General features: G+C 48.5%; 9 protein-coding genes across 9 annotated transcripts; 4 read left to right on the top strand and 5 right to left on the bottom strand.

The window, feature by feature from the left end:
* Positions 1–594: 594 nt before the first annotated feature.
* Positions 595–1,585, top strand: M406DRAFT_231609 (uncharacterized protein; the record flags this gene model as incomplete). The annotated part of the gene is made up of 3 exons (XM_040915880.1): positions 595–811; positions 909–1,368; positions 1,450–1,585. Coding segments are annotated over 3 exons (813 nt in total), but the record flags the coding sequence as incomplete, so codon positions are not given.
* A 608-nt stretch (positions 1,586–2,193) lies between these two features.
* On the bottom strand, positions 2,194–3,473 carry M406DRAFT_253202 (NAD(P)-binding protein; the record flags this gene model as incomplete). The annotated part of the gene is made up of 3 exons (XM_040916885.1): positions 2,194–2,337; positions 2,474–3,114; positions 3,197–3,473. The coding sequence occupies 3 exons, from the start codon at positions 3,471–3,473 to the stop codon at positions 2,194–2,196; spliced, it is 1,062 nt and encodes a 353-aa protein (XP_040779116.1).
* A 3,200-nt stretch (positions 3,474–6,673) lies between these two features.
* M406DRAFT_251671 (cytochrome P450) lies at positions 6,674–8,459 on the bottom strand (the record flags this gene model as incomplete). Its single annotated transcript, XM_040916776.1, has 4 exons — positions 6,674–7,685; positions 7,750–8,083; positions 8,135–8,191; positions 8,273–8,459. 4 exons carry the CDS (start codon positions 8,457–8,459, stop codon positions 6,674–6,676), a joined length of 1,590 nt encoding a protein of 529 aa, XP_040779115.1.
* Positions 8,460–9,543: 1,084 nt separating this feature from the next.
* M406DRAFT_70247 (uncharacterized protein) lies at positions 9,544–12,016 on the top strand (the record flags this gene model as incomplete). The annotated part of the gene is made up of 6 exons (XM_040925333.1): positions 9,544–9,944; positions 9,998–10,518; positions 10,572–11,011; positions 11,062–11,159; positions 11,215–11,365; positions 11,441–12,016. The coding sequence occupies 6 exons, from the start codon at positions 9,544–9,546 to the stop codon at positions 12,014–12,016; spliced, it is 2,187 nt and encodes a 728-aa protein (XP_040779114.1).
* Positions 12,017–13,461: 1,445 nt separating this feature from the next.
* M406DRAFT_70246 (uncharacterized protein) lies at positions 13,462–14,870 on the bottom strand (the record flags this gene model as incomplete). Its single annotated transcript, XM_040925332.1, has 6 exons — positions 13,462–13,594; positions 13,700–13,763; positions 13,821–13,955; positions 14,026–14,143; positions 14,221–14,369; positions 14,433–14,870. Coding segments are annotated over 6 exons (1,037 nt in total), but the record flags the coding sequence as incomplete, so codon positions are not given.
* Positions 14,871–15,760: 890 nt separating this feature from the next.
* Positions 15,761–17,806, top strand: M406DRAFT_252856 (uncharacterized protein; the record flags this gene model as incomplete). Its single annotated transcript, XM_040916868.1, has 4 exons — positions 15,761–16,209; positions 16,309–16,693; positions 16,810–17,074; positions 17,142–17,806. The coding sequence occupies 4 exons, from the start codon at positions 15,761–15,763 to the stop codon at positions 17,804–17,806; spliced, it is 1,764 nt and encodes a 587-aa protein (XP_040779112.1).
* A 908-nt stretch (positions 17,807–18,714) lies between these two features.
* Positions 18,715–19,992, bottom strand: M406DRAFT_39184 (uncharacterized protein; the record flags this gene model as incomplete). The annotated part of the gene is made up of 2 exons (XM_040924093.1): positions 18,715–19,411; positions 19,436–19,992. 2 exons carry the CDS (start codon positions 19,990–19,992, stop codon positions 18,715–18,717), a joined length of 1,254 nt encoding a protein of 417 aa, XP_040779111.1.
* Positions 19,993–21,507: 1,515 nt separating this feature from the next.
* On the top strand, positions 21,508–22,234 carry M406DRAFT_70243 (uncharacterized protein; the record flags this gene model as incomplete). Its single annotated transcript, XM_040925331.1, has 2 exons — positions 21,508–21,526; positions 21,624–22,234. 2 exons carry the CDS (start codon positions 21,508–21,510, stop codon positions 22,232–22,234), a joined length of 630 nt encoding a protein of 209 aa, XP_040779110.1.
* Positions 22,235–22,359: 125 nt separating this feature from the next.
* On the bottom strand, positions 22,360–24,146 carry M406DRAFT_70242 (uncharacterized protein; the record flags this gene model as incomplete). The annotated part of the gene is made up of 5 exons (XM_040925330.1): positions 22,360–22,703; positions 22,764–23,372; positions 23,437–23,677; positions 23,729–23,860; positions 23,934–24,146. 5 exons carry the CDS (start codon positions 24,144–24,146, stop codon positions 22,360–22,362), a joined length of 1,539 nt encoding a protein of 512 aa, XP_040779109.1.
* Positions 24,147–24,436: the final 290 nt, after the last annotated feature.

Below are 24,436 nucleotides of genomic sequence, written 5' to 3'. Positions count from 1 at the left end.
GATCAACACGCCGCTCCCAGGTTAAGAAATTTGTGGTCTCTTACAGGCTGCATCAAATCCCTCAAGTTTGCGGGAACTTTCGCAGTAATACCTTACTGAGATGATGACGAAAGCGTTTGCTGGTTCTGCCCCAAACTCGTTTGGCCCCAGATTGTTTGGCCGCCAAACTCGGATCCAAAATCTGGTATCGGTCGATAATCTCCTGATCATATGCAAGTGTAGGAATCCTACCCCGTCTATGCATTTACCGTCTATTATACTAAGCTGATTTTCGCCAAGAGACAATGAAGGAGTGTGGCAATTAATTAATATAGAGACTGATCCTGATGCATCGAGGCGTTCCTGCTCCTGCTTAACGACGCATTTGCATCCTTCAGGATGCCGGAGGAAAGCGTTACACATAAGGAGGTATGAAATGCCGGACTTGAGTATATGCACTGTGTCTGTTACTGACTAACGAAAGTTGGCCTGTCGCCTTCACTTCGCAGAAAAAAATGTCCAGTCGACTGATAAACTTTCAGACCTACTATTCCTTGTACCTCAGCCTCCTCGCTATTCTTCTTTTACGTATTCCACGAGATCAGAATCGGTGCAATGGCGTCACCGCGTGCAGCCTTTCCTCCCGGCTATGCAGACGAGAATATCAGCAGTCGAGTTCTCATTGCGGCGTGTCTCTTCATCGTCTTGGAGATTGGAGTCGTCACTTTACGCTGCTGGGCACGCTTCAAATATGGCGCAAAGTGGGGTTTTGATGACTACCTGATGGCGCCGGCATTGCTGTTCTGTCTTGGTATCTGTGCAATAGGTATTGGTAAGTGTCCTTTTCGTCCCAGTATAGCGGTTCCATCCGGCCATTCATGACGTGGTCAAATGTGTGCCTGGTAGTAACGACGGATATGCTGCAACAGTCGAAATCAAGATCGCAGGCGTTGGACGACACTTGGATGTCCTCCTCGCCACCGACCCCGAAGCCGTTGTCAACTGGGCCAAGTGCGGCTACGCCATCGAGGAGTTATACTGCCTGGCCGTGGCTTTCCCCAAACTTTCTATCCTGGCTACATATCTACGCATCTTTACTGAGCGATCCTATCGCATCATCAGCTACCTCGTGGGCGCCGTCATCGTCTGTGCTGCCGTCGCGGGCGTCATCACGTCGCTTGCTTCATGCCGGCCCTTCTCGGCTCGCTGGAATCTACAGTTGTACTCTACCAACTGCATCGATGCCCCGCGCTATTGGCAGGGCATGAGCGTTCCCAACATCCTGACTGATCTCATCATGCTCGTACTCCCGATGCCGGTCGTGTGGAAACTGCAAATGGCAAGAAAACAAAAGCTAGCACTGACGGTGATACTTTTGTTAGGAAGCATGTAGGTTCTCCCGTCTTATACGACATTGAGAACGGAAAACCATAGTTTTGTTATAGTATGCTAACTACTCATGCTCGATAGTGGTATAGTAGCTAGTATCATCCGTCTCACCGTTACGTTTCGCACCACCACGCTGAGTGACGGTACCTGGGTGTCCGCCGATATTGCGACGTGGTCACTGATTGAGCCAGGCTGCTATTTGGTTGCATCCTGTCTTCCGACCTTCCGTCCATTCGTCGCAAGCATGTCCAAGGGGATTATGAATGCGGTCAGTTATAATGTAAGTCAGAGTACGCCGAAGAAGAATACTGCGAGGAGTAACGAGTCGGAGTATATAGAGCTCGTCTGAGCCGGAAAGATACCGATAGATGTTCCCTATTCATATTGGTTTAGATGAATGTATATAGATACAAATCAGTCCCGAGTCAGGAATTCGGAAGAAAGAAAATGCAAACACCGCCAAGCAAGAAACACTGTGAGGAAAATGCTGGAACTTTTAACTCCAAATCTGATGGATCTTTTCCACGGTCAACCCAAATGATCGCGTTGAACATCCCAGACTTATCCAAACTTATACACAAGAAGATATAAGGTCTAGGCTTTAATTATATACCTGATCGTTTGCAGCTCGAATTAGGAATGGTGATTCTTGTAGTGCTCGAATCCGAAGAAAATAAACAGATCTACCTCAACCTGTCAAAGAAATCGCGACGTCTCTGAACTGACAAAGGAGAAAAATGTGTATTTATAACGGTTCAACTATTTAATGTCATTGGTACTTATAGTAGAGAATCTAATAGAGAGCATTGCAAACTTATTTAGTCCTCATTTCTTGTCAACCTGCACGACCATTTTGCCAAACTTATCACCTGTCCACATCCTCACCATTGCGTCAGGCATGTTGTCTATCCCTACCACAACTTCTTCCTTAGTCTTGATAGCACCCTGGAGGATCCAGGTTACCATGTCCTATGAGGCATAGAAGTCAGCAAGGCTACGATAGACTAAACAAGGAGCTGTCGAGACTCTTTCCAGATCTTCGATATCTCATGATACGGAGCATGCCTTGAACAAGATGTGAAAAGTTTGTCAGAACCCCACTTACCGTAGGGAATGATGGCATGTACTTCTCCATGTTCTGAGCATCCGAGCATATGAAACCATGAAGTGTCAGACGTTTCAAGAAAATGTTCATGCCAGTCCGAATTCCGTACTTCTCCTCGTCAGGATACATGTATACCGACATCATACCGCTCACAATTATGTGGCCATAGTCCTTCATTCGAGTGAGGGCGACCTCGAGCTGCTCGCCACCGACGTTGTCATAATAGAAGTCAAGGCCTTCGGGGGCCAGTCTCGTTAGGGCATCAGCTGTCTTCTCGGCTTTATAGTTCCAAGCACCATCGAAGCCCAGCTCCTTAGTAACGAAATCGACTTTGGCCTGGCTCCCGGTACTGCCGATGACCTTCATCCCGTGCATTTTGGCCATTTGACCTACCAACTGGCCGACGGCGCCACTTGCAGCAGAGATGAGAATGGTCTTGCCAGCCCGCGGCTCCGTAACGTACTCATTAAAGCTCACGTATGCTGACAGGCCTGCAACACCTAGTGCACCTAGAAGGGTCGGCGGGCCAATATTAATACCCTCTGGCAAGGCTATAAGTCGTGTATAGCCCATCATTTCGGCGTGAACGACAGCATACTCTGCAGCATCCGCCATAGCGAGCACATGGTCTCCAGGCTTGACTATATATCCACATGCTTAGTATTTACTTCTCTAGGAATCAAGAACTAGTAGAGAAAGTAATAAAAACGATGGGAAACAAACATCCTGGGGCATCCGATTGGATCACAGTGGCAATTGTCATAACTACGGCCGGCTGACCCTCGACCCAGGGGATGGAGTAGGTACCCGTCTCGCCAGGGCCTCTCATCTGCCCGCGCTGGTAGGGATCAGGGGACAAGTATGTGTTCTTGATGGTGATGCCTCCCGGGGGAGGTGGCTTCGTAGGATCAAAAGCCCGTTGCTCCACGGTCAGGTGCTCGCCGGGCACTGGCAAGTGCGGCGTGTAGCGCTTGTAGATGAGGGTCTTGTTTGGGGACATTGCGATTGACAAAATGGTCGCAAATATTTTAAGACTCCGATACGTGATGCAGTCATCAATTCCACAGACGACAGATTACGGGCTGGACCATTCTTTTGTACACGGCGGGATGGAGGGAACGCAGCTTAGGGATTGCATTTACCATCCTTCTGATCCCTCTGTTAGTATGCCTGGCCTTCCGCAGATCGTATATGCTTCTTCAGACAATATTTACTTATCCGTCATAGTCCAGTACTGCGAGTGCTTTATAATAGCACATGAAGTAGCATTGTATTTTAATGCAGGAGTTCAGGAGGCGTTGCAATCGCAGGTTACTGTTCCATCGCATGGAAGCTTTACTGAGATCCGGTCTTACTGTACCAGTCAGGCTGCCAGCACTGCTGGTATGCTAAGATTCTTGAAGTACTCAATAGGATTATGCTAACAGAAGTAGCGCCAAATGCAAACTTGCAGGATGGAAACATTCTGATTTAGTCCTGTGCAGATGTATACCTTCAGAGTATACCAGACATGGTAGTAGGCATAATTCTGAGGGCAAACGCTCTATTTGCAGTGTTGCTGCATATGGCGTATGTAAAGAAGCAAAACGAACAACTACTCCTTGCTAGCGATACGTGGGGGCGAAAAGATGGACTTGGTTAATCATTTGGCCATGGGGTACGGGACTTCCTTTCTTACCTGGATCTGCAATTTTTCCCCCCATCTGGCCAGAAATTTACGACATTAGTCCCACCAAAATGGCAAACGCAGTAGTTACTGAACAAGAAAACTAGCGAGCTGTCAGCTGTGTTGGTCACAAAAGGAGCGTGATCGGCATAACTACACACCAACTTGGCCGAAAGTACCAGTCGTGAGTACCTTCACTGGGTCTTTGTGCTACTGTGGCTACGACATCCTCCCACTTGAGACATCCTTTTTATTCATACGCGTCACCTACTCGTTTCGGAATAGTGGTGCTGCAACTTGAGGGGGTTTGGAGATGCCTGGCGCAGATAATGCGCAGATCTCATATTAAGGTGCCCATTATTGACTCATGATTACTCTACTCTGGTTCCGTCGGGAGCCACACGAATCCAGGCTGGTCGATCGCGAAGGCCTTTTGTGTGGCCATCTTGGTCACACTATTGACATCGTGGTATTTGTTTCGGCAAGGATAACCGGGAACGCCTGCGAAATGAGGCCTATGGTGTGAAAAGTGTGATGATAAGACGAGGTATAGGCTGAGGACCGTAGAAATGGCACAAACAGTGTTGAGATTGAATCTAACTAAACAAGAGGAAGATCTTCAATATAGCCATATCAGGCTCAGTAAGTAATTATATAGTTTTCTGAGAGGAGGGTTGGGGTCAAAGTACCCACTCTTCCCCAGATGAATATGACCTCGCAGACCAGTCTGGGATAGCGTCTTGATGATCCCGTTGGCTGCAAAGATGTTTTGCTTTGTCTCCTTCACCTGAGTCACGGAAGTAGAATATTGTAAAATGTGGCCTAGGTAGATTCGTCATCGTTTGAGCCTGATCGATGGCGCTTGTTTGCAGCTATCTATGGAGCGACCTAGTCAACAGCAGCGGTGCGGCGTTGGTTTCGGCGGCCAAACCGGCCATCCTGATGGGTTGCTGGTTTCTGATAGTATCTGGAGGGTCTTGAGGGCGTCGGCGATCTGGGATGCGGCTATCAGAAGTTGTAGATTCGCAAAAGCGCAGGGTGGTATCTTGAGGAGTCTCGACTCGGTACTGAAGGGCTGTAACACGTCAAGCACCTGACTCCACGTCTCGCTGCTCTGAGAGCTGTCGCAAAGAGCTACGTTAGGAGAGCACGGATATTCTTTGGAATCGGCCATAGTTATTATCGTAGGCTTCGGAGTCTGTCATCGATGCTGTCGAAAAAAGAATAAGCGCTAAGATGTAGAAGGCATCTGTGGTGTACCACAAATGGTATGAGGGAATATGATTCTTCAATTAACTACTCCAAGCCTAATTGCCTTTCTATATATCAAAAGCAATTGGCTCTAGTCCTGCTGACTCCCTGCCAAAAGCCAGTGAGTCAGCCAGGCCTCACATTCACTGAGGCCCTATGGCCACTACTACATAAGAGGTCCCTTTTAACTAACAAGTAGACAGGATAATCAGAAGATCCGGGCGTCTAAAGCAGTTTTATTGGCCTCTCTTGTCATAGCTTGAAAGTATCTATGCGCAGAGAAAAACAGTAAGGTGATATTATGCAAGCATGCACTTACCATTGGTTCATGGACCGTGAAGAGGGCTCTGGAAAAGGCTGACTTTCGCAATATATTCCCGTGATCGTCTCCAACACTGGACTCTGTTGCGAAGCTGGTGCTTGTGGGAAGTTGGTCTGGCTTTACTTGGCCAACATGAATCAGTGCCACATATATATATAATTATAGGTTGACTTCAGCAGATACTATTAGCAAGCTTTCGTGTTGACAGATTGCTAAAGAAAAAACTAATCAATGCCTATCTCTGCTGCAAAAGGCTACAGGCGGTGTCTACGGTCCAATATTTGTCTTGAGAGATGATATCTCTCCTATCTCTATGCCCCCCCCCCCCCCACGAAGAGTTACAAGGTGACGACACAGCCTTCCCCGCAGCGCACGATGAAGCTGGTGGCATTGATTCCGAAGGCCGTCACCAGCCTCAAGATCTATCTTGAAGAAACTAGATTGCCAAGCTGATAAGGTTTGAATGCATCAAGCTTCTTCTCATTGTTCGAAGTCTCGTACTATTTGGTTTGTAATAGCAGCCATAGACGGCGATCACAATAGATGTGCTGAGGTTCCGGGATATCAAGTGTCAAGTTACTAGGTGAAGGTGATCAATATTTGGCATTCGGCCGACTCCATCGGTCTGGTGTTTCCATATATCACTGGTGTAATTCGCTCACTGCTTTCTGGCAGCCCAACTCACGCGCATTATCAAATACTTTTTATTCACCTTTACTTATTTATTAGTGTGAGCGCAGATCAATCTTTTGATCCTCGTTGTGTCTGTCAGTAGCAATAAGATTTTATTCAAGGTGAATAACACCTAAAAGCACACATTATATAGAAGAGCCCCTCAACCAAGACCATAGCTTCTTAGCACCTTCTCTTTTCACGCTATCGGACTCCCAATAGACCACGCCACAGTCGTCGATAGGATCTCATATGAGGTGACCTATTCCTACATTGAAAGCTATATTAATCAATCCCTTCCCGCGCGGCCTGTCACTTTCACCTGTACGCCTTTGGACCCAAGCCTCGGACACATGACATGATAATCATGGCAGAAAGCTACGTCTTGCGCCGTCGTGTCATACAAGCTCATATCCCAGCGAGCCATAGCAGCCACGGCGACGGTTATCTCGGCATTCGCGAGGTGCATACCGATGCATCCACGAGTCCCACGCATGAAACTCATCATGAATCGACGTCGGCGGCCCAGTGTCTCCGTATCATCTGTCATCATCCAGCGCTCAGGGTCGAATTTCCACGGATCCGGGAATATAGACTCGTCTGTATGCAAGAGCAAGGTGGACGTGCTGAGGGAGATGCCTGGTGGAATCGTATAGGTACGCGGCCCACTGCCACCTGCATCTGTCGTACCTTTATCAGTGTAAACAATGGTCTCATCAGGGTAGACCCGCGGGTTCCGTCCGGTCAATCCAAAGGTGAGCCGGTGGGACTCTTGGACGATGGCGGACAGATAAGGCAGTTGCTCTAGTTGTGTGGCATTGACAGCAGCAGGGTGGATAGCTAGCTCGGATCGGAGCTTCGCCATTATTTCTGGACGTGCGATGAGGTGATAGTGTGCCACGAGCAGTGACAGAATTGGCGAATATGTTCCCGCCATGATGAGCAGCGTAGCCTCATCCTGAAGACGATGAGGTGACTTCTCAGAGACGGGTAGATGTGGGCTATCGCGAAGGTAGGTAAAGATCGATGGAGCCTCGTTTAGAGATGGCTTGCTAGCTAGGATGGAAGCAATCTGTATGCTGATCGACCTGCGAAAGGCGATCATATCGCGAATCCCTGGTGGTGTTATTGATGTGCCTATACTAGGCGGGAGGCTCTGCATGATATCGCGAACCCAACCAAAATGCAGATTGAATTTGCTGCGGCCAAGGACGTTGGCAACATTTTGGCGGCGGCTACTGGCAAGTTGCAAGTCGTGGAGAAGGTTAGGACTGTTACCGAAACAGTATTCGTGAACGATGCTACATAGTGCTCCTACTGTCAGCAGCCACAATCACATCCTATTTTTCGCAGGGACTGCCTTACTCGTTGCAAAACGCGTAGTAGATATCAGAGAGGTTCAGTACCTCACTGCTCTCTTTGGCTCGAGAAAAGACGGTCTCAATCTGGCTAATCTTGTCTGCCAACTCCGGGTTGAGCCTACCGATGCGTTGATGGGAGAAGAAAGAGTTGAGGGCTTCTCGTCGCTTCCGGTGGAGGTCATGAGCAATGGAGCCTCCAACAGAACTGTTTATACCCAGAGCCTTGATCTGTCGGACATTCTTATCACGCTTATGGCCTGGGCCCGGAGCGTAGATTGTATCGACAAAGTCGGGATCCGAGATCGATATATCGTCTGGCCCCATTCGGATGATGGGACCTAATTTCTAAATAAGCACACCATTTTTATACTGCGTTGGTATTTCCTTACCATATCTGGCATGCAGTTCCTTGATCTTAAATACATATTGCCCCGGGCGAATGATATCTGTTCTCGGGTCAGAGCGTGGGAGAATACGGCTCCAGGTGGACGAGAACAAGAATGCGGCAGAGGATTGAAAAGTCATACCATGGTAACACTCATACCAGTAGGTGAGTCCTGCGAGTTTTGGACCAGGGAAATCAGTAAGTGGGCCAGGAACAGGCGGTGGAGCATCAAGGTAGTGCAATAGCAAGCCAGAGCAGCCAATAGCCACCACAAGACAGCTATTCCAAGCTGAAGGAGATCTGATGTCGACATGATAAGCCTGGGACATGTGAGAAGGCCACATGAGGCGTCAGAGACAGAAGACGTCCTTGGAGCAGGGCTGTGATTACTTAGTAGTGTGCTTGGATCCGTACTTTGGGATTGAAGACACCTCTGAAAGCAGTTGAGAACTCCGCAAACCGAAGGTCGGACAACAGCCCCCTCCTTCCATGAAAGGGGGGGTGGGGAGGGGCGGTGATAGGGTGAATATATGGTGGGAATGATCATGGAGCACCAGTTTTATAACAATTAGAGGCGGCTGCATGGTACTTTTTAAAGCGTAAAATTCAGCCAATATATACTCTACATATATGTCGTGGCAACCACCAGGATTGGACTGTACAATTGATCACATGTGAGTTATCACGTTTTTTTCAGCTGGAAAGTAGTATTTGAAGTTGACGGAGGGTATATCCAAGCCCTGTAAATATGGAGGTACCCAGTACAAGGTCCCATCCTTCCTTCCTTTTGGGTTTGTAGACGCATTATGGGTCAACTACCACATCGATGATGGGAGGCGTGAGAGCCCGCCATAGAAATGGCAAGCAGGAAATTGAGTCTCATGGCTGCTGACGACGACGGGTAATAAGCTTGATCCGAGGCGAGGATGTATCACACGATTGAATCTCGTATGGCCTAAAGCGTACATTGTAACAGCCAAAGTGTTTTGGCTTCTTCTGTCTTTGTCTTCTGCGATTTTTATTGAGGTAAGCTTATTTATCTGACTTATTCTTGGTCAAGCTTTCTCGCTGAATCCTACTATACTTTAGTCCTACCCCCTAATCACAACATTGGGCTTTTCCTTTCTGAGCAAGCTGGAGAACGCCACTGTCCCGACAACGAGCCTTTGATGACAACATGGAAAGCGAGTGGTCCAGTAATCTTCAATTGGATTGGTTTTCCTCCCAATGCTGCACTGCTTCGGATTACTGCACTCTCAGCATCAAGATTCCGAGGAGTTCACGTGCATAAATAGCCTAATATTTCCAATGTCGCAGCTGTCAGGTTCCTTTCGTCCTCTCGGACCCTGGAAGGAGCATCAACCACTCTGCCTTGCACCAGAGACGCTTCCCAACCAGAGACAATTCACACCCATGGATCCCTTGAGTGCTGGAGCCAGCGTGCTCGCCTTTGTTGGCGTTCTCAACTCCCTCCAGAAAATCTACGAGATCTTGTCGTCTATTAAAAATGGGTCATCCAATGTGCAGCTGACCACCAACAGCGTCAGAAACCTCCAGTCCATCCTCCAGCAGCTCCAGCGTCAGGAGTCCGTTACGAACCCCCAAGATAAACTGCAGGTCAAGCAGTGTGCTGATGATGTTGAGGCAATTGCCGTCAAATTAGAAGGCTTTCATATTGCAGCCTCCGAGACCAGAGGTGGAAAGATCTGGAAGCGTGTTAGAGCTGCGCTGGCCGACAAAGACCTCGTCCATATAAACAGGATCCTCACAAATCATGCGTCTGCTCTCAGTCTTCGCTTGATGATCCAGCAGAGGTAGGTGTGCCTCAACAATGGTTTGTTGCAGCAAGACCTGATTTAGGTAATAGGAACATTGTAGTTGAATGCCGGGACCAGGTTCTCTCGCTTAGATCTGACATAGGCGAGCAACAAGAGAAATCCGACTTGCAGAAAGACTGTCCGAAGGGTGACAGCTACAGCAACAAACCTCCGGCCTTGCAATCTCAAATGGACACTATACTCCAGATCCTGCGCCGGCTACAAGCAGATGTACCAGCACGAGCAATGGGCCAACCTGCGGTGGTCGAAATAAATGATGATGACTCCATCGTAGAAGAGAGCATAGAAGTCAGCAATTACGATCAGTTGACGAATGCAATCAACGAACTATGCCTACTTATTGGCGATGACGAGTGTACAATCAGGTCCGAAGACGCCGATAAGATCATCGAGAATCTAGAGAGACTTTTGAGCTATGCCAACTTCGTCCAGCTGGAGCCCGTTCGTGGGGCTGTCGAAACAAAAGACCTGGATAGGCGCGAGCTTTCCAAAGATCTGAGGCTCCTCTCCGGTCATGTCACATCCTCAGCTAAACTATGTATCAATAGAGGTCAGTAATTTAATGCAGAGCCCGATTTGACATAGCTTCTAATAAGATGATAGGCATGAAGAGATCACATTCCGCTGGTGTTGTTCTTCATCAGAAGCAGCAGTGGCGAGAATTCGATATCGGCACTGGCCGCGTACTCATCTCCTCAACAAGGAGAAGACGTCAATTGCGAAGCAGCAATACGAACAGCTACAGTGGAACTTCCGATAAATCGACAGAAAGCGATGCGGAGGACTTCTCAGCGATATTAGCCTTCTTGCCATCGGAACAGTCCACACAAAACAAAATGCTGACTGTGTCTATTTGTCAGACTGAACTAATGCAAGGGTTGTTATCGAGTATCCCTTGTATCTCTGTCAACCGGGTACGGCCAGGGGATTCGCCAGTATTCGCAATGGTCAAAGACGGTGATCTGGATAGCCTTCGGAAATCTCTGCAACAGGGAACTGCATCTATCCGAGATCATGACGAAGCGGGGAGATCTTTGCTATCTGTGAGTCACATGAAGAAACTTTTAAAGAGTCTAACATTAAATTTTTCAAGTACGCGACTAGCCAACCAGAAGTCTGCCAGTTCTTGGTTGAAAGTGGCCTCGATGTAGACCACGTTGCTCCGTGGTTATACGATGAAGAATTCCTCGTGTAAGCATCTTATGACCTGTTCTCGACAAATTTGAGCTGTTTCTAAAGTAACAAGTCCCCTGGTCGCTGCGGAGCCAAACGATTTTGGAACAGCGCCTATCGACTTAAAGCGTATGAACCAGTGCCGACGAATCCTGCTCGAAGCTGGTGCAGATCCTTCAGCAATCGTGGATGGGGCGGGCGGTCGAAAAACCCCTTTCGAAAAAGTAATAGTGCAAGGCAAAGTATCAATTTCCAAGTCTGCCTATTATTCTAAGAATACCTCGCTGACCAGTTTCCAGAATTCGATAAGAGTCATGTTAGACAACTGCTGTATTGACTTAATGGCCCGTGATGTGCGTGGAGAAAGCAATACAGCGTTGCTGCAGTGTTGTCGTGATATGGGATATGGCGACCATAGGAGAACTATCAGTTTCTTACTACGACGGGGCGCCGACATACATGCAGTGGACATTGATGGCCGTTCATGCCTTCACGTAGCCATTAGGGGCGGACGAGGCCCATGTTGCTTGGAGGAAGAATTTGCAATTTTGGTTCTTCTCATCAAATCAGGAGCTGATGTCCAACAGGTGGACCACTGTGGTGGTTCAATATCCGAGACAGCATACTCGAAGAAAAGCTTTGGTATATCTGAGAATAATGATGCTGGCAGTTATCGGGGTGACCTTTGGGATAGTGTGCTGGCTACCTGCGGTTATCAAGTCTCCGACTTCCGCCGACAGCACCCACGAGTGGCGCGATATACTGTGAATTACCCACGGTCGATGTTCCTAAAGCTTTGGGAAGGACAGCAAGACTTGTGTCCGTATTGGGAGGAGGATGAAGCAATATACGGTCACAGCTTTAGGCTCGGTTGATGAAGTAAGTGGGGTGCTCTTGAAGGTCGTCCACTTTTCCGCATATCAATATTTGCAACCCGCTGGGCTTGCAAGCAACTATGATTCCTTTCCAATAGTACGGTTCATTTGAAAATCTAACGTCATAGAAACGATATATGCGGTCGGCTGCGAGAGAATAGCTCACAAAAATCTAACAAGAAGATAGAGACGTGAATCCTCAATTAGACCAACGTCGTGAAGTATAAGAGGTCAGAAGAGTTCGACTGGATAAGGCTGAGAGTGACAAAGAGGTGAAATATTATACCAGCGGACTGACTCACGACCTCATCTTAACAGTCACCTTCACTGATTCTGCTATAGTTTGTTATCATACATGCTGGCCCCTTAGATTCCTCATAGAACGAGCTTCTTTGAACAGAGTGCTCAAACCCAAATACCGACGTTTGGCCAACTATGCGATGGGTAGACAAAAATGCTGCACCGCAACAAACTTATGGGTGATGATTATTTACTCACAATCCAGATTGTTGTCCTGCTAAATCTAAGCATTCAGTATGTCCATAGTTTGAAAGGAAGAAAAATAATTCACTTCATCTGGTGCTCATTGTACCTTACGAAAAAAATCTACGGAACTGGGAGTTAGGCCTAGATACCCAGCGACTGAGAATGCGTCAAAGAGTGATCATATACGAGAAACTACGTTTTTGCATGGTCAGGGGTTGTAAAGGCCATGGGAATACATTTTTACGCTTGTCCCGCTGCTGCATTGATACGGCATAGCCGTACTAGAATCGCTGTATATACAGTCAATAGTATAACAGGATTCCATTGACCTCGGATCATTGCCATCGGAGGGTCGTGAAAATGACTGACAGAAGACGTCGCACCAAAAGAAGACGTTGTAAAAGGAGAGGTGAATATTGGAATCTTGACCCTTACATCTGACCACTATATACATCATCCACAAGACTAAAAGGGCATTTAATTAGAAGTTATTAGTCAACATATTATCTTACTGAGGATACGATGAATTCGATACTCTCGCAAGAAAGCCCACCGCTTATTTTCTAAAAACATCGGAGCGATCCGCTCCGGAGCTAGGCGAAGACAGAGTCACACTGTGCAACTGGCCAATGACACCGATAACGTCCTCTGAAAACAACGGGGAAACAAAAAAAATCTCTTAATGCGACATTCTAATTCAGAGTTTCTATCAGAGACCGCAAGTGCCGCTAGATGTCTACTAATAGCCTGTATAAGGCGTAGTAGCGTGGAGAGCTACCCCTAAGTTCCCTTCTTCACTGCTCTTTGTTTCAGCTGCGACGGTTGTCTAGGATAAATCGTAATTGTCAGGCAACTTGCAAACGGCAAATCCACCATACTGCAAGACAGCTGCGCCTATTATGATTCGATTCGCTGGGTCTATCTCAGCAGCGGTCATAAAACTGAGGACGCGCCCGTCGTCATAGTAAATCATCTCTGGTAGAAAGTCCCGATCGCGGCGCAACCGAAGAATGCCGGCTGGGACTTTGAAATCTTTGCCGAGTTTCTCCACGTTTGAGAGATACAGGGGCAGGTTTTCTAGCGTGGGAAACACTTTGCGGGGTAATTAGAGAGAGCATTAGCGGGACTCGGGTTACCTCCAATGGAAAGTTCTCGGGAGGATAAACTGGGGAAGTCCACTCTTGCATCCACACTGACCTGATACGATAAGATCACCGCTACCGGGTAGGATTCGTATGTTGTCAGCAGCAGCGCCTAGGTCCTTTGCTGGGTCAGTTCTTTTGCATCCAGTAACTTGTTCAGGACATGCCGAACTCACGACGACATGGGTACGCTTGAGCTTGTGCTCCGAGACTATGTCATATACCGCTATGGTACCGTTTTTCGAGTCCCCTAGATAGAGTTGATCACCGTCGACCGCCAAACCATTGGCTCCAGGAACAGAATTGGACACCTGGAAACAACGAATTGTCTGTGAGGTCTCTTAGCCTTGCTCGGTCAGGCGTGTTTTGGATCGCACATACTTTGCTGCTTGCATCGCAAAACTGAACATGAGAGGCTCCTGCCCAGGGGCCCCACCGGTCCTCGAGGTCTCGGAGAAGACCTTTCTCGAAGTAGTGGTCGTTGGTGAAGTAGAATGTGCTATAATTATGCCATGGTGAGTCTTGTTCCCTTTCCAATCACCACAAATAGATTATTTGAGGTTGTGTAGATCTTACAAAGGTCCAGTTGCTGCCACTCCGTTCGCAGTCAAAATATTATCGTGTCGTACATTCATGACGACGTGAGCACGGTTGGAGCCTAGAAGGTGCTCAAAGATGATTATGGAGTCCCCAGACCGCGCATGATTGACGGCAAAGATATGAATCTGTGCATGATTAGTTGTGAGGGTTCTATCTATTGTTATGGACGCCTTGGTAGAAGTTCAAACCTTGTCATCCGAGATCGGCCAGATATCAATACCGTGAGTGACAAAATCATCGTCCTTAACCAGTCCATCAAGCTGGAGCTCAGTGGTCTGCCCTCGAATGATATCGTATTTGAAGATGTGCTCTCGGAACGACGCACGCTTTTCCACGGTGCGTATGCAGGCCGGAGGATACCATTTCGTCCTCTGGACAGGGTCACCGCAAGCCAGAAAGGCCGTGGAAGATTGGAAATGGACTTTGACGTCCTCACAAGCATTGGCAAGTCTGTCCACTCTGCACTCGGCATTGTTGAGGTCCGTCGCATTCTCCCATCGGATCAATCTTGTCTTGTCAATAGCCACGCGCCCTGCTACCAGTGACAGTAGTGACGGGAGCGAGATATAAAAGCACGCCGAAAAGGCAGCTATGGTTATGGAAAGCACTTGAAGGAGGGGGGCCATTATAACGTGGTCTAAAGCTGAGCGGTAGGGTATTGCGAGGGAACAATAAGCAATGAACACTGTCGTTGAGCGAGAATGTGTCATTTGAAGATCAATTTTCTCAGCACAAGACCGGCAATATATGCGTCCGAGGATGGGCTAGCCGCACCCACAGCGTGCATACACGAAGCCCTGTATCCACAATGTCTATAGTAGGTTAACCTTCCACTTTAACTCTGGCTATAGATTTAGAAAGACTCATTCCATCGTAGATGCAAATTGCTAATCACAAGCAAACACGAATAGCCCTCTGATATAAAACAATCATATGACGGACTCGGAATTTTCAAGGGAATCTCCGCCATCCAAAGTGTGACACAGTATGCCGCGTAGCCGCTCTGGGTCTGAGTACTCCAACTGTCTACTGTTCGACTGGCGCAGGGTAAAAGGCGGGGTTGAAGATGAACCCTGTCCACTTCCGTCGGATGGCATCAATCTTTGCCTTGAAAGAGGAACGTAGAACCAGATATACCTTGTTTGCGTACTTCCTACCCACTCGTGACCATGGCCACGACGCAGAACGATGTCATTTCGGATCAATTACTAGGCCACGTTCTATCCTTAATCAGGTAGTACCCCGTTTCTCGTTTACGTCTCCAATTCTTGGTCATTGTTCAACCAACTTGGATCGCTCAGTCATGCGACATTCGATAAATGATAGCGACATCCGTGCGGCACAGACCCGAACTCGGATATGGCCCAGAGCTTGGTTTTGCTTAGAATACATTTCGAATTTATACTGAGACACCGACAACAGAAGAGTTCAAATCCTGCTGCCCTCTCACACCACCTTGAATATGAGTGCAAATATGGAGAAGCCCACTGCAGACCATGTCCACGACAGTGGCACTATGCCCGTGGAACATGTCGCGTCCATCCATGATCCTATCAACCCATTACTCGGCGTCACACGGGCCAAACTGCTAAGTGATGTGGACAGCTTTGCAGTGACATATGGACTCGAGGAGCACCGCGAGCTTCTACGCCAAGGCGCACTTCTCGCTCAAGATGCACAGTATGCGAGCCAGCTCACAGAAGAGGAGCAGACAAAGGTCTCTGAGGAGGTTACCCATAAATGGCAACACCCTAAGACGATGTACCTCACCATCATTCTCAACTCCATCGCTGCGGCCGTCCAAGGATGGGATGTTACCGGTTCCAATGGGGCCAACCTGTCTTTCCCAGAAGCTTTTGGCATTGCCGACACTGGAGATGAGTGCACGAGCTCTGGCACCTGCGAGACCAATTCCTGGCTGATCGGTGTTATCAACGCCTTTCCCTTCATCACCATCAGCCTTCTGTAAGTCAATGAAAAAAAATCCTACATCATTTCTGTACTTACCTCTGGAAGAGGTTGGAGATTCCAGTTGCAATGAATACTAATACATCATCTGGTCAGTGCATGCTGGGCCTCAGACCCTCTCAATCATTACCTTGGTCGTCGCGGTACCATATTCCTAGGCGCAATTTTTAGTCTGCTTGCACCAATTGGATCTGCTTTGACACAGAACTGGGGCCAGCTCCTTGCTTGCCGCTTTCTCCTGGGGGTGGGCATGGGGGTGAAGGATGTGACTGTGCCCGTGTACTCTGCAGAGAATGCCCCAGCGAACATCCGCGGCGCACTGGTCATGAGTTGGCAGATGTGGATCGCGTTTGGCATTTTCTTGGGCAACACTGCTAATCTTGCCGTCAAGGATGTCGGCGATATTGCTTGGAGACTACAGCTTGGCTCGGCCTTCATACCCGCGGTGCCCTTGCTCTTGGGAATCTTTTTCTGCCCCGAGGTCAGTAGCGTTCAGAAACCAATGCTGCAACTCAGATATCTCCAGTATCACTAGGCGTGTCGTCGCTAAGATACGGTATTTGTAGGGGTTTTGCTGACCTTTTGAATCTTATTTAGTCTCCACGTTGGCTGATCAAGAAGAGACGTTACGCAGACGCATTTCAGAGCCTCCTCCGGCTCCGCAACTCGTCTATACAGGCGGCTCGTGATCTATACTTCATGCACGTCATGATTGAGTACGAGGAAAACGTTATTGTGCATGGTCGTGGTGTAGGCTTGGTAGGATTCGTCCGCCGCTTCGGAGATCTGCTCAGCATTCCTCGACTGCGACGAGCCACGGTCGCCTCTTTCGTTGTTATGATCGCCCAGCAAATGTGTGGAAGTGAGTACATGCAGGCTTCCGCAAATCCCATCATCTTCAGCATATGAGCTGACACTCAGGCTTTGAGTCAATATCATTGCATTCTACTCAGCCACCGTCTTCACCGAAGCCAATGCCACAGTCACCCAGTCGCTTCTTGCATCATGGGGCTATGGTCTTGTTAACTTTGCGTTTGCCTGGCCCGCTATCTGGACGATTGATAAATTTGGTCGCCGTGCATTGTTGCTTTTTACCTTCCCACATATGGCGTGGACGCTGCTAGCTGCTGGATTCTGCTTTTGGATCCCCGAGGACAGCCGGGCGCACCTCGGTATGGTAGCTTTCTTCATTTTCCTCTTTGCTGCGGTATACTCTCCAGGAGAAGGACCCGTTCCATTCACCTATTCGGCCGAGTGCTTCCCTCTATCGCACCGCGAGATTGGCATGTCCTGGGCCGTTGCGACCAACTTCTTTTGGGCTGCTGTCTTGACATTAACCTTTCCCCGCATGCTACTTGCTTTCGGCGCACAGGGTTCGTTTGCATTCTACGCTGGTACGAATGTTATGGCACTCGTACTGATCTTCTTCTTTGTACCTGAGACCAAGGAACTTTCTTTGGAAGAGCTCGATGCCGTTTTTCAAGTACCGACTCGTCGCTTCGTCAAGTTCCAATTCTCGAAAGTCTTGCGCTATACCATCAAATTCCGGATCCTTGGGCAGAAGAACATCCGAGAACCAAGACCAGAGGTTTGAATAGTGTTAGATAGCAGAAATTAGTTCTCACAGAAAACATGTTCTTCAAAGCAATTTCTGTTGGAAACAATCCTGTATACGTGATTGAAGATACAATACTACGATGAATAAGCACGATACCCATGAAGCCTTGTATTGAATGTCGTAAATCTTCTTATCAATTCCCTGAGACGAAGCCTGATCGCCCCACTCATTGATTAGCCTTACACCTTGGAGGGTCATGGCTTCTGCGCCCGAAAAATTTCTGCACAGATCCTCCGCCACCTCCTCTTAACCATTCTGCTATCACTTCTTTACAGTCAACTGCACCCCTATCTTTATACATAGCAGACGCAACTGCTTTATTTCAAATAAGTCTAAGACAAATGCAACGAATACCATTGGACATAATATCTTTGGCTTACCTTGGGAATGGAATCATCATTGGTCCCACCATCAACGTATATCTGTGCGAGACCAGGTGGCCCCACTATCGCCAGCCAACCTGTCTATAGCCTCAGTTAGCCAGCTGTTTTTCCTTTCTTTTCCTTCCTTTTCCTTCCCTAAGCGCAGTCCAATACAGTTCATTTCCCATAATATCTCTTTCTAGTGGCTATTGTAAGCTGCAGCAACCTCATCTCTTGCCAAGCAGCACGATTAGCGACCCGGACCTGCCGCCAATTGGGACAATGAATTTCGGAGTTAAACACTCTTGGGTGGGATAGAACTCACCTTTGGTGACTCAGTTGTGAGGCTCTTCTCGAACTTGGAAGATGGTATTATGTCTTCACGGGTGCGCTGACAGGCATGAGAGATAGCAGAAGAACGCGTATCGAGGCCAGCGCCATCCATTCAAAATTCATCCATCTTTGAACAAATATATAAAAATCAAGCAAAAAGGTTAGTGTCTTCATTATATCGACGACTTCTTATAACTGGGCACCGGCATGAATTCCAAGACTCTTCAAATCGAATACGTCCCCGGTTCTCCAGCTGACGTTACCACCAGCGTCATTTCCCTCCTTCCACCGCCACCGTACAAGCTTTTGATTACCTTCTTCCACCAAGACTTGAATAAAACGACCTATGATTGGCAGCATCTTAAAACCGTGGCCAGAATCTCCGCTGGCAACAACCAGGCGCTGAACTCCGGGCACAAAATCCACGATAAAGTCCGAGTCAGCCGAGTCAGCGCACCAGCAAATATGCTGGCATATCAACGGCCGTTCGGCGAGATCGGGCAGTGTCTCACGCAGAAGGTTTCTGATCTTCTGCTCGTCCTGTGCGGGTATGAAGTCGTTGATCTGCGGGGGAAGGGAGTGGTTTGATCCGTGAATAGATACGCGGTTTGTATAGCCCCCTCCAAACGGACAAACTTTTAGCTGCAGAGTCTCTAGGTCCAGTTCGAAGAAGAAGCCGAGGTCCCTTGCGTATGTCACCGGGATCCCCGCAAGCTGATCAGCCTGCTCCTTAGTCAGCTGGACGTGTGCTACGCTCCAGGCTTTTGCCGTGACCTGAGGTCCAACCTGCGGAAGCACAGAAGCCAGGGAGGCTCCAACTGTGAGGACCACGATATCTGCCGAGAAGCTCTTCCCGGAACGTGTTTTTACCCCAATACATTTCTGTCTCCCGGCCTCATCTGCTTCGTACAATAACTCCGTCACAGTCAAACCACAGTGTATCACTCCTCCCAAGCTGGCCACCGCCTTGTAGACAGATGCCAAGGCATTCGCTGAGTGGGCATAGCCAGCGAAGCGATTGAAATAACCCACCCAGCCATCCATAGGCCCGTTCAGGGCTGGGGCAGCGGCTCGGATGTCCTCGCGCGTCTGGACTGGGGTGATCTTTCCCTTCCATGCTGGGTGTGTTTCGACGCTCTTGAGGCTGGTTGACAGCGATTTCTTGCTTTTTTCTGGGGCGGAAGCCGAGTTCGCCAAGAGATAACCCACTTGGTGGTAATGCGGTGCAAATACGGGGTTGGTAGACCATTCTGTCATGGCCTCGAGAGCCAAGTCGGTGTAGAACGGGTCCTCATATTCACCTCGGATGATCTTGTTCAGATCGTTGGCCGCAGAAAGAGGCGAGGGGACCGTGTCTCCAGCTTCAAGGACTGTGATGGACTTGTAACCTGACCGAACCATGTGGTAGGCAGTCGAAAGGCCGAAGGTTCCCGCGCCGACGATGAGAATTCTAGTGTCATGGTTCATTGTGAGAGATGAATACTCGTCAAGAAATGCATGGATGAGGCTGGACGTTGCAGATTCGAACGTCAAATCTGTATAGAAACACTCATGTATGGACTCAAACGTGATAGCAAATGACCGGCATCGGTACTCGTATATGTATACACATACGATCAACGTTGTTTGTCCCCTTTAGAATGGACCGGCAGTACGACAGGAGCCGAACATAGTTCATGAAACTTCGGTACTGCCATGCCGGTGGGATTTATTTCTTATCGTGTGAACCTCTCGACCTTATCAGACAACCCCCCTCCCTATGCATGCTTTGCTTGGCTGCAACACGTGCACTACAACCAACTCGATACGAGGTACCCTTTGGGCTTCTCGTATCATTTCCGACTTCGAGGAACCCGCATTTTAAACAACAAAAACTTTGAGAATGGCCTGTGATGGCATGATTGTCTTTTCGGGCTACTCCATTTAGGCAGATCTTCTAGCAGTATCAACTGATGAATCTCGGATCCTATGACAGCTATTCGTCAAGAGAGGCCCACCTGCAGGCAACGCGCCGGAGGCGAGACTCGAGTCCGGAGTGGTTGTTGGAGATGTCGAGGTCAGTAGCTTACCTTCTGATGGTTTTGTCATGTTTCTCGTCAATGTGCCGCTTCGCTGATGAGCAACAGAGCGTCGTGTCAAGTGCCCAGAGGAACGGCCGATCTGCAGTCATTGCCGAAGACTGGGCCTGAACTGTGGGTATGACCTCCGACTCACTTGGCAAAAGCCATCATGTCCGGAACCGAAAAGAAGACCGGCGGCGGTGCAGCTAGTGAATGAGCCCCATGCACATGTCCGAAGCTGGATGTTCTTGAGTACAACGCTACAAGATTTCGAAAGTTCCGCCAGCATCAGAAGAGACTTAGTCAGCCTAAAATCCACGACTGCCAGCAGCGATTCGCTGTGCGAAGCCTCTTTTATGAGCCCATCATCAGTCCCAGTGGGGATTCTCCCCATTAAGATATCGAATAAGGAAGCACGGCTGTGGGACTACTTCGCCAACTTCATCGCGCCCAAATGTACCGTGAGCATCGGGCAGAATCCTTACCATGATGTTGTGCTGCGACTTGCTGCCAAGTCTCCTTCTGGTCCACTGTTCAGAGTCATCATGGCGGTGGCCGCAAGCCAGCTGCACAATCTTGGGCAGGGCGAGGAGGAAATGACCCCCACGGAACTGCGTGGGCTTGCCTTAAGATCACTGATAACTTATCTTGCTGAAAATCGTCGGACTCCAGAAGAAACCATCATCACCACTGTGATGATGGGGTTCCTCGAGGTTAGTCTTCCCAATACTCGTCTATCAATCATTTAGGGATTCTGCTTTTTGTCAAGGGTGCTACGTAGGGATTGCTTGCTCATACCGACCCAGATCCTACAAAGCTGCTCATTTTCGTGGACTGTACACGCGAACTATGGACGGAGATTGTTGGACTCCTACCCAAGCCTGAAATCGGAGAGTCCGGATATCTACCATTTCGCCAAAACATGGCTCACAGGCCACAATGTACTTGCTGCAACGGTGTGGGGTCCAAAATCTATGCTTCCCGATTCCTCTTGGCTCCTTGATTCAACAGACGAGCACTACGTACACGCTCTGACAGGGTGTTCCAAGTCGCTTCTTCGTCTCATTTCGGCCATCACCAGCCTCGCGGATTCGAAATGGTCGGCTTTGCATGCCCTGAAAAATGATATGACACCGGGCGAGAACTCAAGCGTCGCTTCTTGCATGGAGACGTATGAGCATCAGAGACACATGCTTGAGAGGCAGCTATACCAACATTCCTTTCATGAAAAACATACATCCGAGACGGAAGAAGATGAGGAAGAACGACATATTTCAGGAGTCAAACGCCTCGCGGCCTTGATGTATTTCTACGCCAGAGTTGACGAGTCCGGGCCGTACGAGTCCCACATGGGCCGACTGACGGAGGAGATTCTGCAGCTTCTCCCCCGCGTTTCTCTGAGAACGAATACCCTTCTTTGGCCCCTCTTTATTGTTGGTACTCTTGGGATCCGGCCCGAGTCAGACGACAACCGTATCCTCGTCCTGAGGACCTTAGACGCCCTGCAACGAACACGTCAACTTGGATGCGTTAGGAAGGCCCGCTTCGTCATAGAAGATGTGTGGAAAGCTAGAGATCTGAGCCTGACAGATGCTGCGAGGGGCTGGTCAATCCTGGATGGTAAGCATGGTAACATCAGTCTTGCATAGTCAATGAAGAAGGCCAAGTGATAGTCTGGCTCAGCTGGTGCTTCTTTCAGTTAATACTCCATCAATGTTAATATCACATGAACCGTCAATTACAATGACAATAGTAATTACATCTAACTCCACGCCTAGTGAGTATATCGAAAATTCTCCTGCTTCTTGTCTGTAATATCAGCGAAGCCCTCCACCACATTATGAATCGCTTCCGGTCGTCCATACTTCTTATCCCTTCTCTTGTTCTCCACAGTAACAATGGCGAAATACAGCAGAAGAAGTGAGATGGAAATGCAGTAACAAACCAGCATCGCAATGACGCCGCCTGTATATTTGGGAGCCTGGTTAGAAACGAAGGTCTGGGGCCCAATCAGGTTGCCGACGGCGTAGCCTATAGTGACAAGACTGAAGGCAATGGACTTTTTGGTCTGGCCAGCGGTATTGGCCTGAGGCAAGGAGATGCCGACCACGTAAGGGGCTAAGAAGAAAGTGTCAGCCAAAAATGAAAGGTTCTTTTAGGACCTGTGTCTATACTCACGCCAGTAGAAATACATGAAGTACAGGCCAACTAGTTGTCCTGCTATGTTCGACCGTGGTAAACCGTAGACTAGTGCTGTGCCAAGTATGGGCAACAACAGCGCGATACAAGCCACAATTGTTCTTCTCTGGGTCCTGCTGGCAATATAGCTGAAGAACCAGGCACTGGAAGTTGCCAAAACGCCAAAGGGCATGGTGAGTAAGCTGGCATTGAGGCTGCTGAAGCCCAAGTCAGAGATAATGATGGTTCCAAAGGCCTGCAGACCACCATTGGGAATGTTGATGGCGATATTGAAGAAAAATATCAGCCAAATTCTGACGTCCCCTAGCGCTTCCCAGGCCTGCTCCCATTTCCAAACCTTGTTAGAAATGCCTGTCCGGTTTGATGCGAGTCGTTCCACGGCCCAGAATTTCTCCTCTTCTGTGAGAAAACGAGAATTCATGGGACTATCTGGAAGGACGACGCAGAGGAACAGCGAGTATAGGATGTTGATAGAGCCTGTGATCAGGTACAGATATTGCCACTTCTTTAGCGGTGCCGAGTCAGGTATGTATCCCACTACCCAAGCAAAGAAGCCGTTGAATATTGAGGAGAAGTAGGCAAAAATAACTATGAGAATCCTGTCAGCTACCACATCAATGGTAATCATCCACTCTTTGGGCTTCTATCTCACTGGCGTTTCTCTGAGGTTGTTCTTCTTTCTTATAGAAGCTGACCACCAACATGGTCAGGCTTGGAGTAATCGCCGACTCCACGAAGCCCATGAAAAATCGAAGAGCCATGAAGCCTGCCCAGGAATGGCAAGCCGCATACAAGACAGTAAGTATGGACCATAGCAAGGAAGCAGTGCACAAAAGCTTCCCTGGTGGGACTCTGTGGACGAGCCACGTAGTTATTACGTATCCGCAGAGTTGCTGTTTTCCTGTAAGCTCCTCTCCTGGATGTTACGGAACCAGTGTACATACACCAAGAGGTAAGATACTCCCAAGCCAGCTGTATTGCTGACCATGCATGTGATTATCGGTCTGAAATCCGTAGAGGGAGGCAGTACCGATTTCAACCTTGTCTACGGCTCCAAGAGTGGCGGTAAACAAAAGCTACGTGATACGATTGTCAGCAAGTTATGCCAATTACTTTTTCGAGGTTATTATGAAAGCAAGCTCTCCTCACCAAGGGAATCATCCAACTGTCGATCTTCTTTCGGAGTCGTTTCTCCCTTTCCGGCGTCAAGGGCGCATATTGCTCGGCATGAGCGACAGCAAGATACTTGGCGGCTTCGTCGACATTATCCTCATGTAATTGTCTTTTCGTGTCATCTTGGATTTCACCATGACCTTGGGAAGGTACAGGATGGATTGCAGTATCCTTTTTGTCTGAAGACATTGCTGGTTGGAACGTCCCAAGAGCGGTGCGAGGAGGGACCCGTGTCTTCTGAGCAATTTTCTGATCGTAAGAATGAAATTGATGCGTGCAGTGATCAGTAATTTTGTGGAGATGTGCAAGGCATGGTCTAGGTATTATACTCGGGAAAGCTTGGGTCACACATGGTAATACATATCTGCCCAGGGGCTATACATGCAGTCCTCCAAGGAGATAGGTTGGTGGCGGACATATCCAACGAGATAAGATAGGCTTCTAATATCAGGACGGTCGATCATCCCTTACATGTGCCG

Source organism: Cryphonectria parasitica (genome assembly GCF_011745365.1).
Source record: "Cryphonectria parasitica EP155 unplaced genomic scaffold M406scaffold_3, whole genome shotgun sequence".
Classification (NCBI taxonomy): Eukaryota; Fungi; Ascomycota; class Sordariomycetes; order Diaporthales; family Cryphonectriaceae; genus Cryphonectria; species Cryphonectria parasitica.
This window is presented reverse-complemented; position numbering and strand designations above follow the sequence as displayed.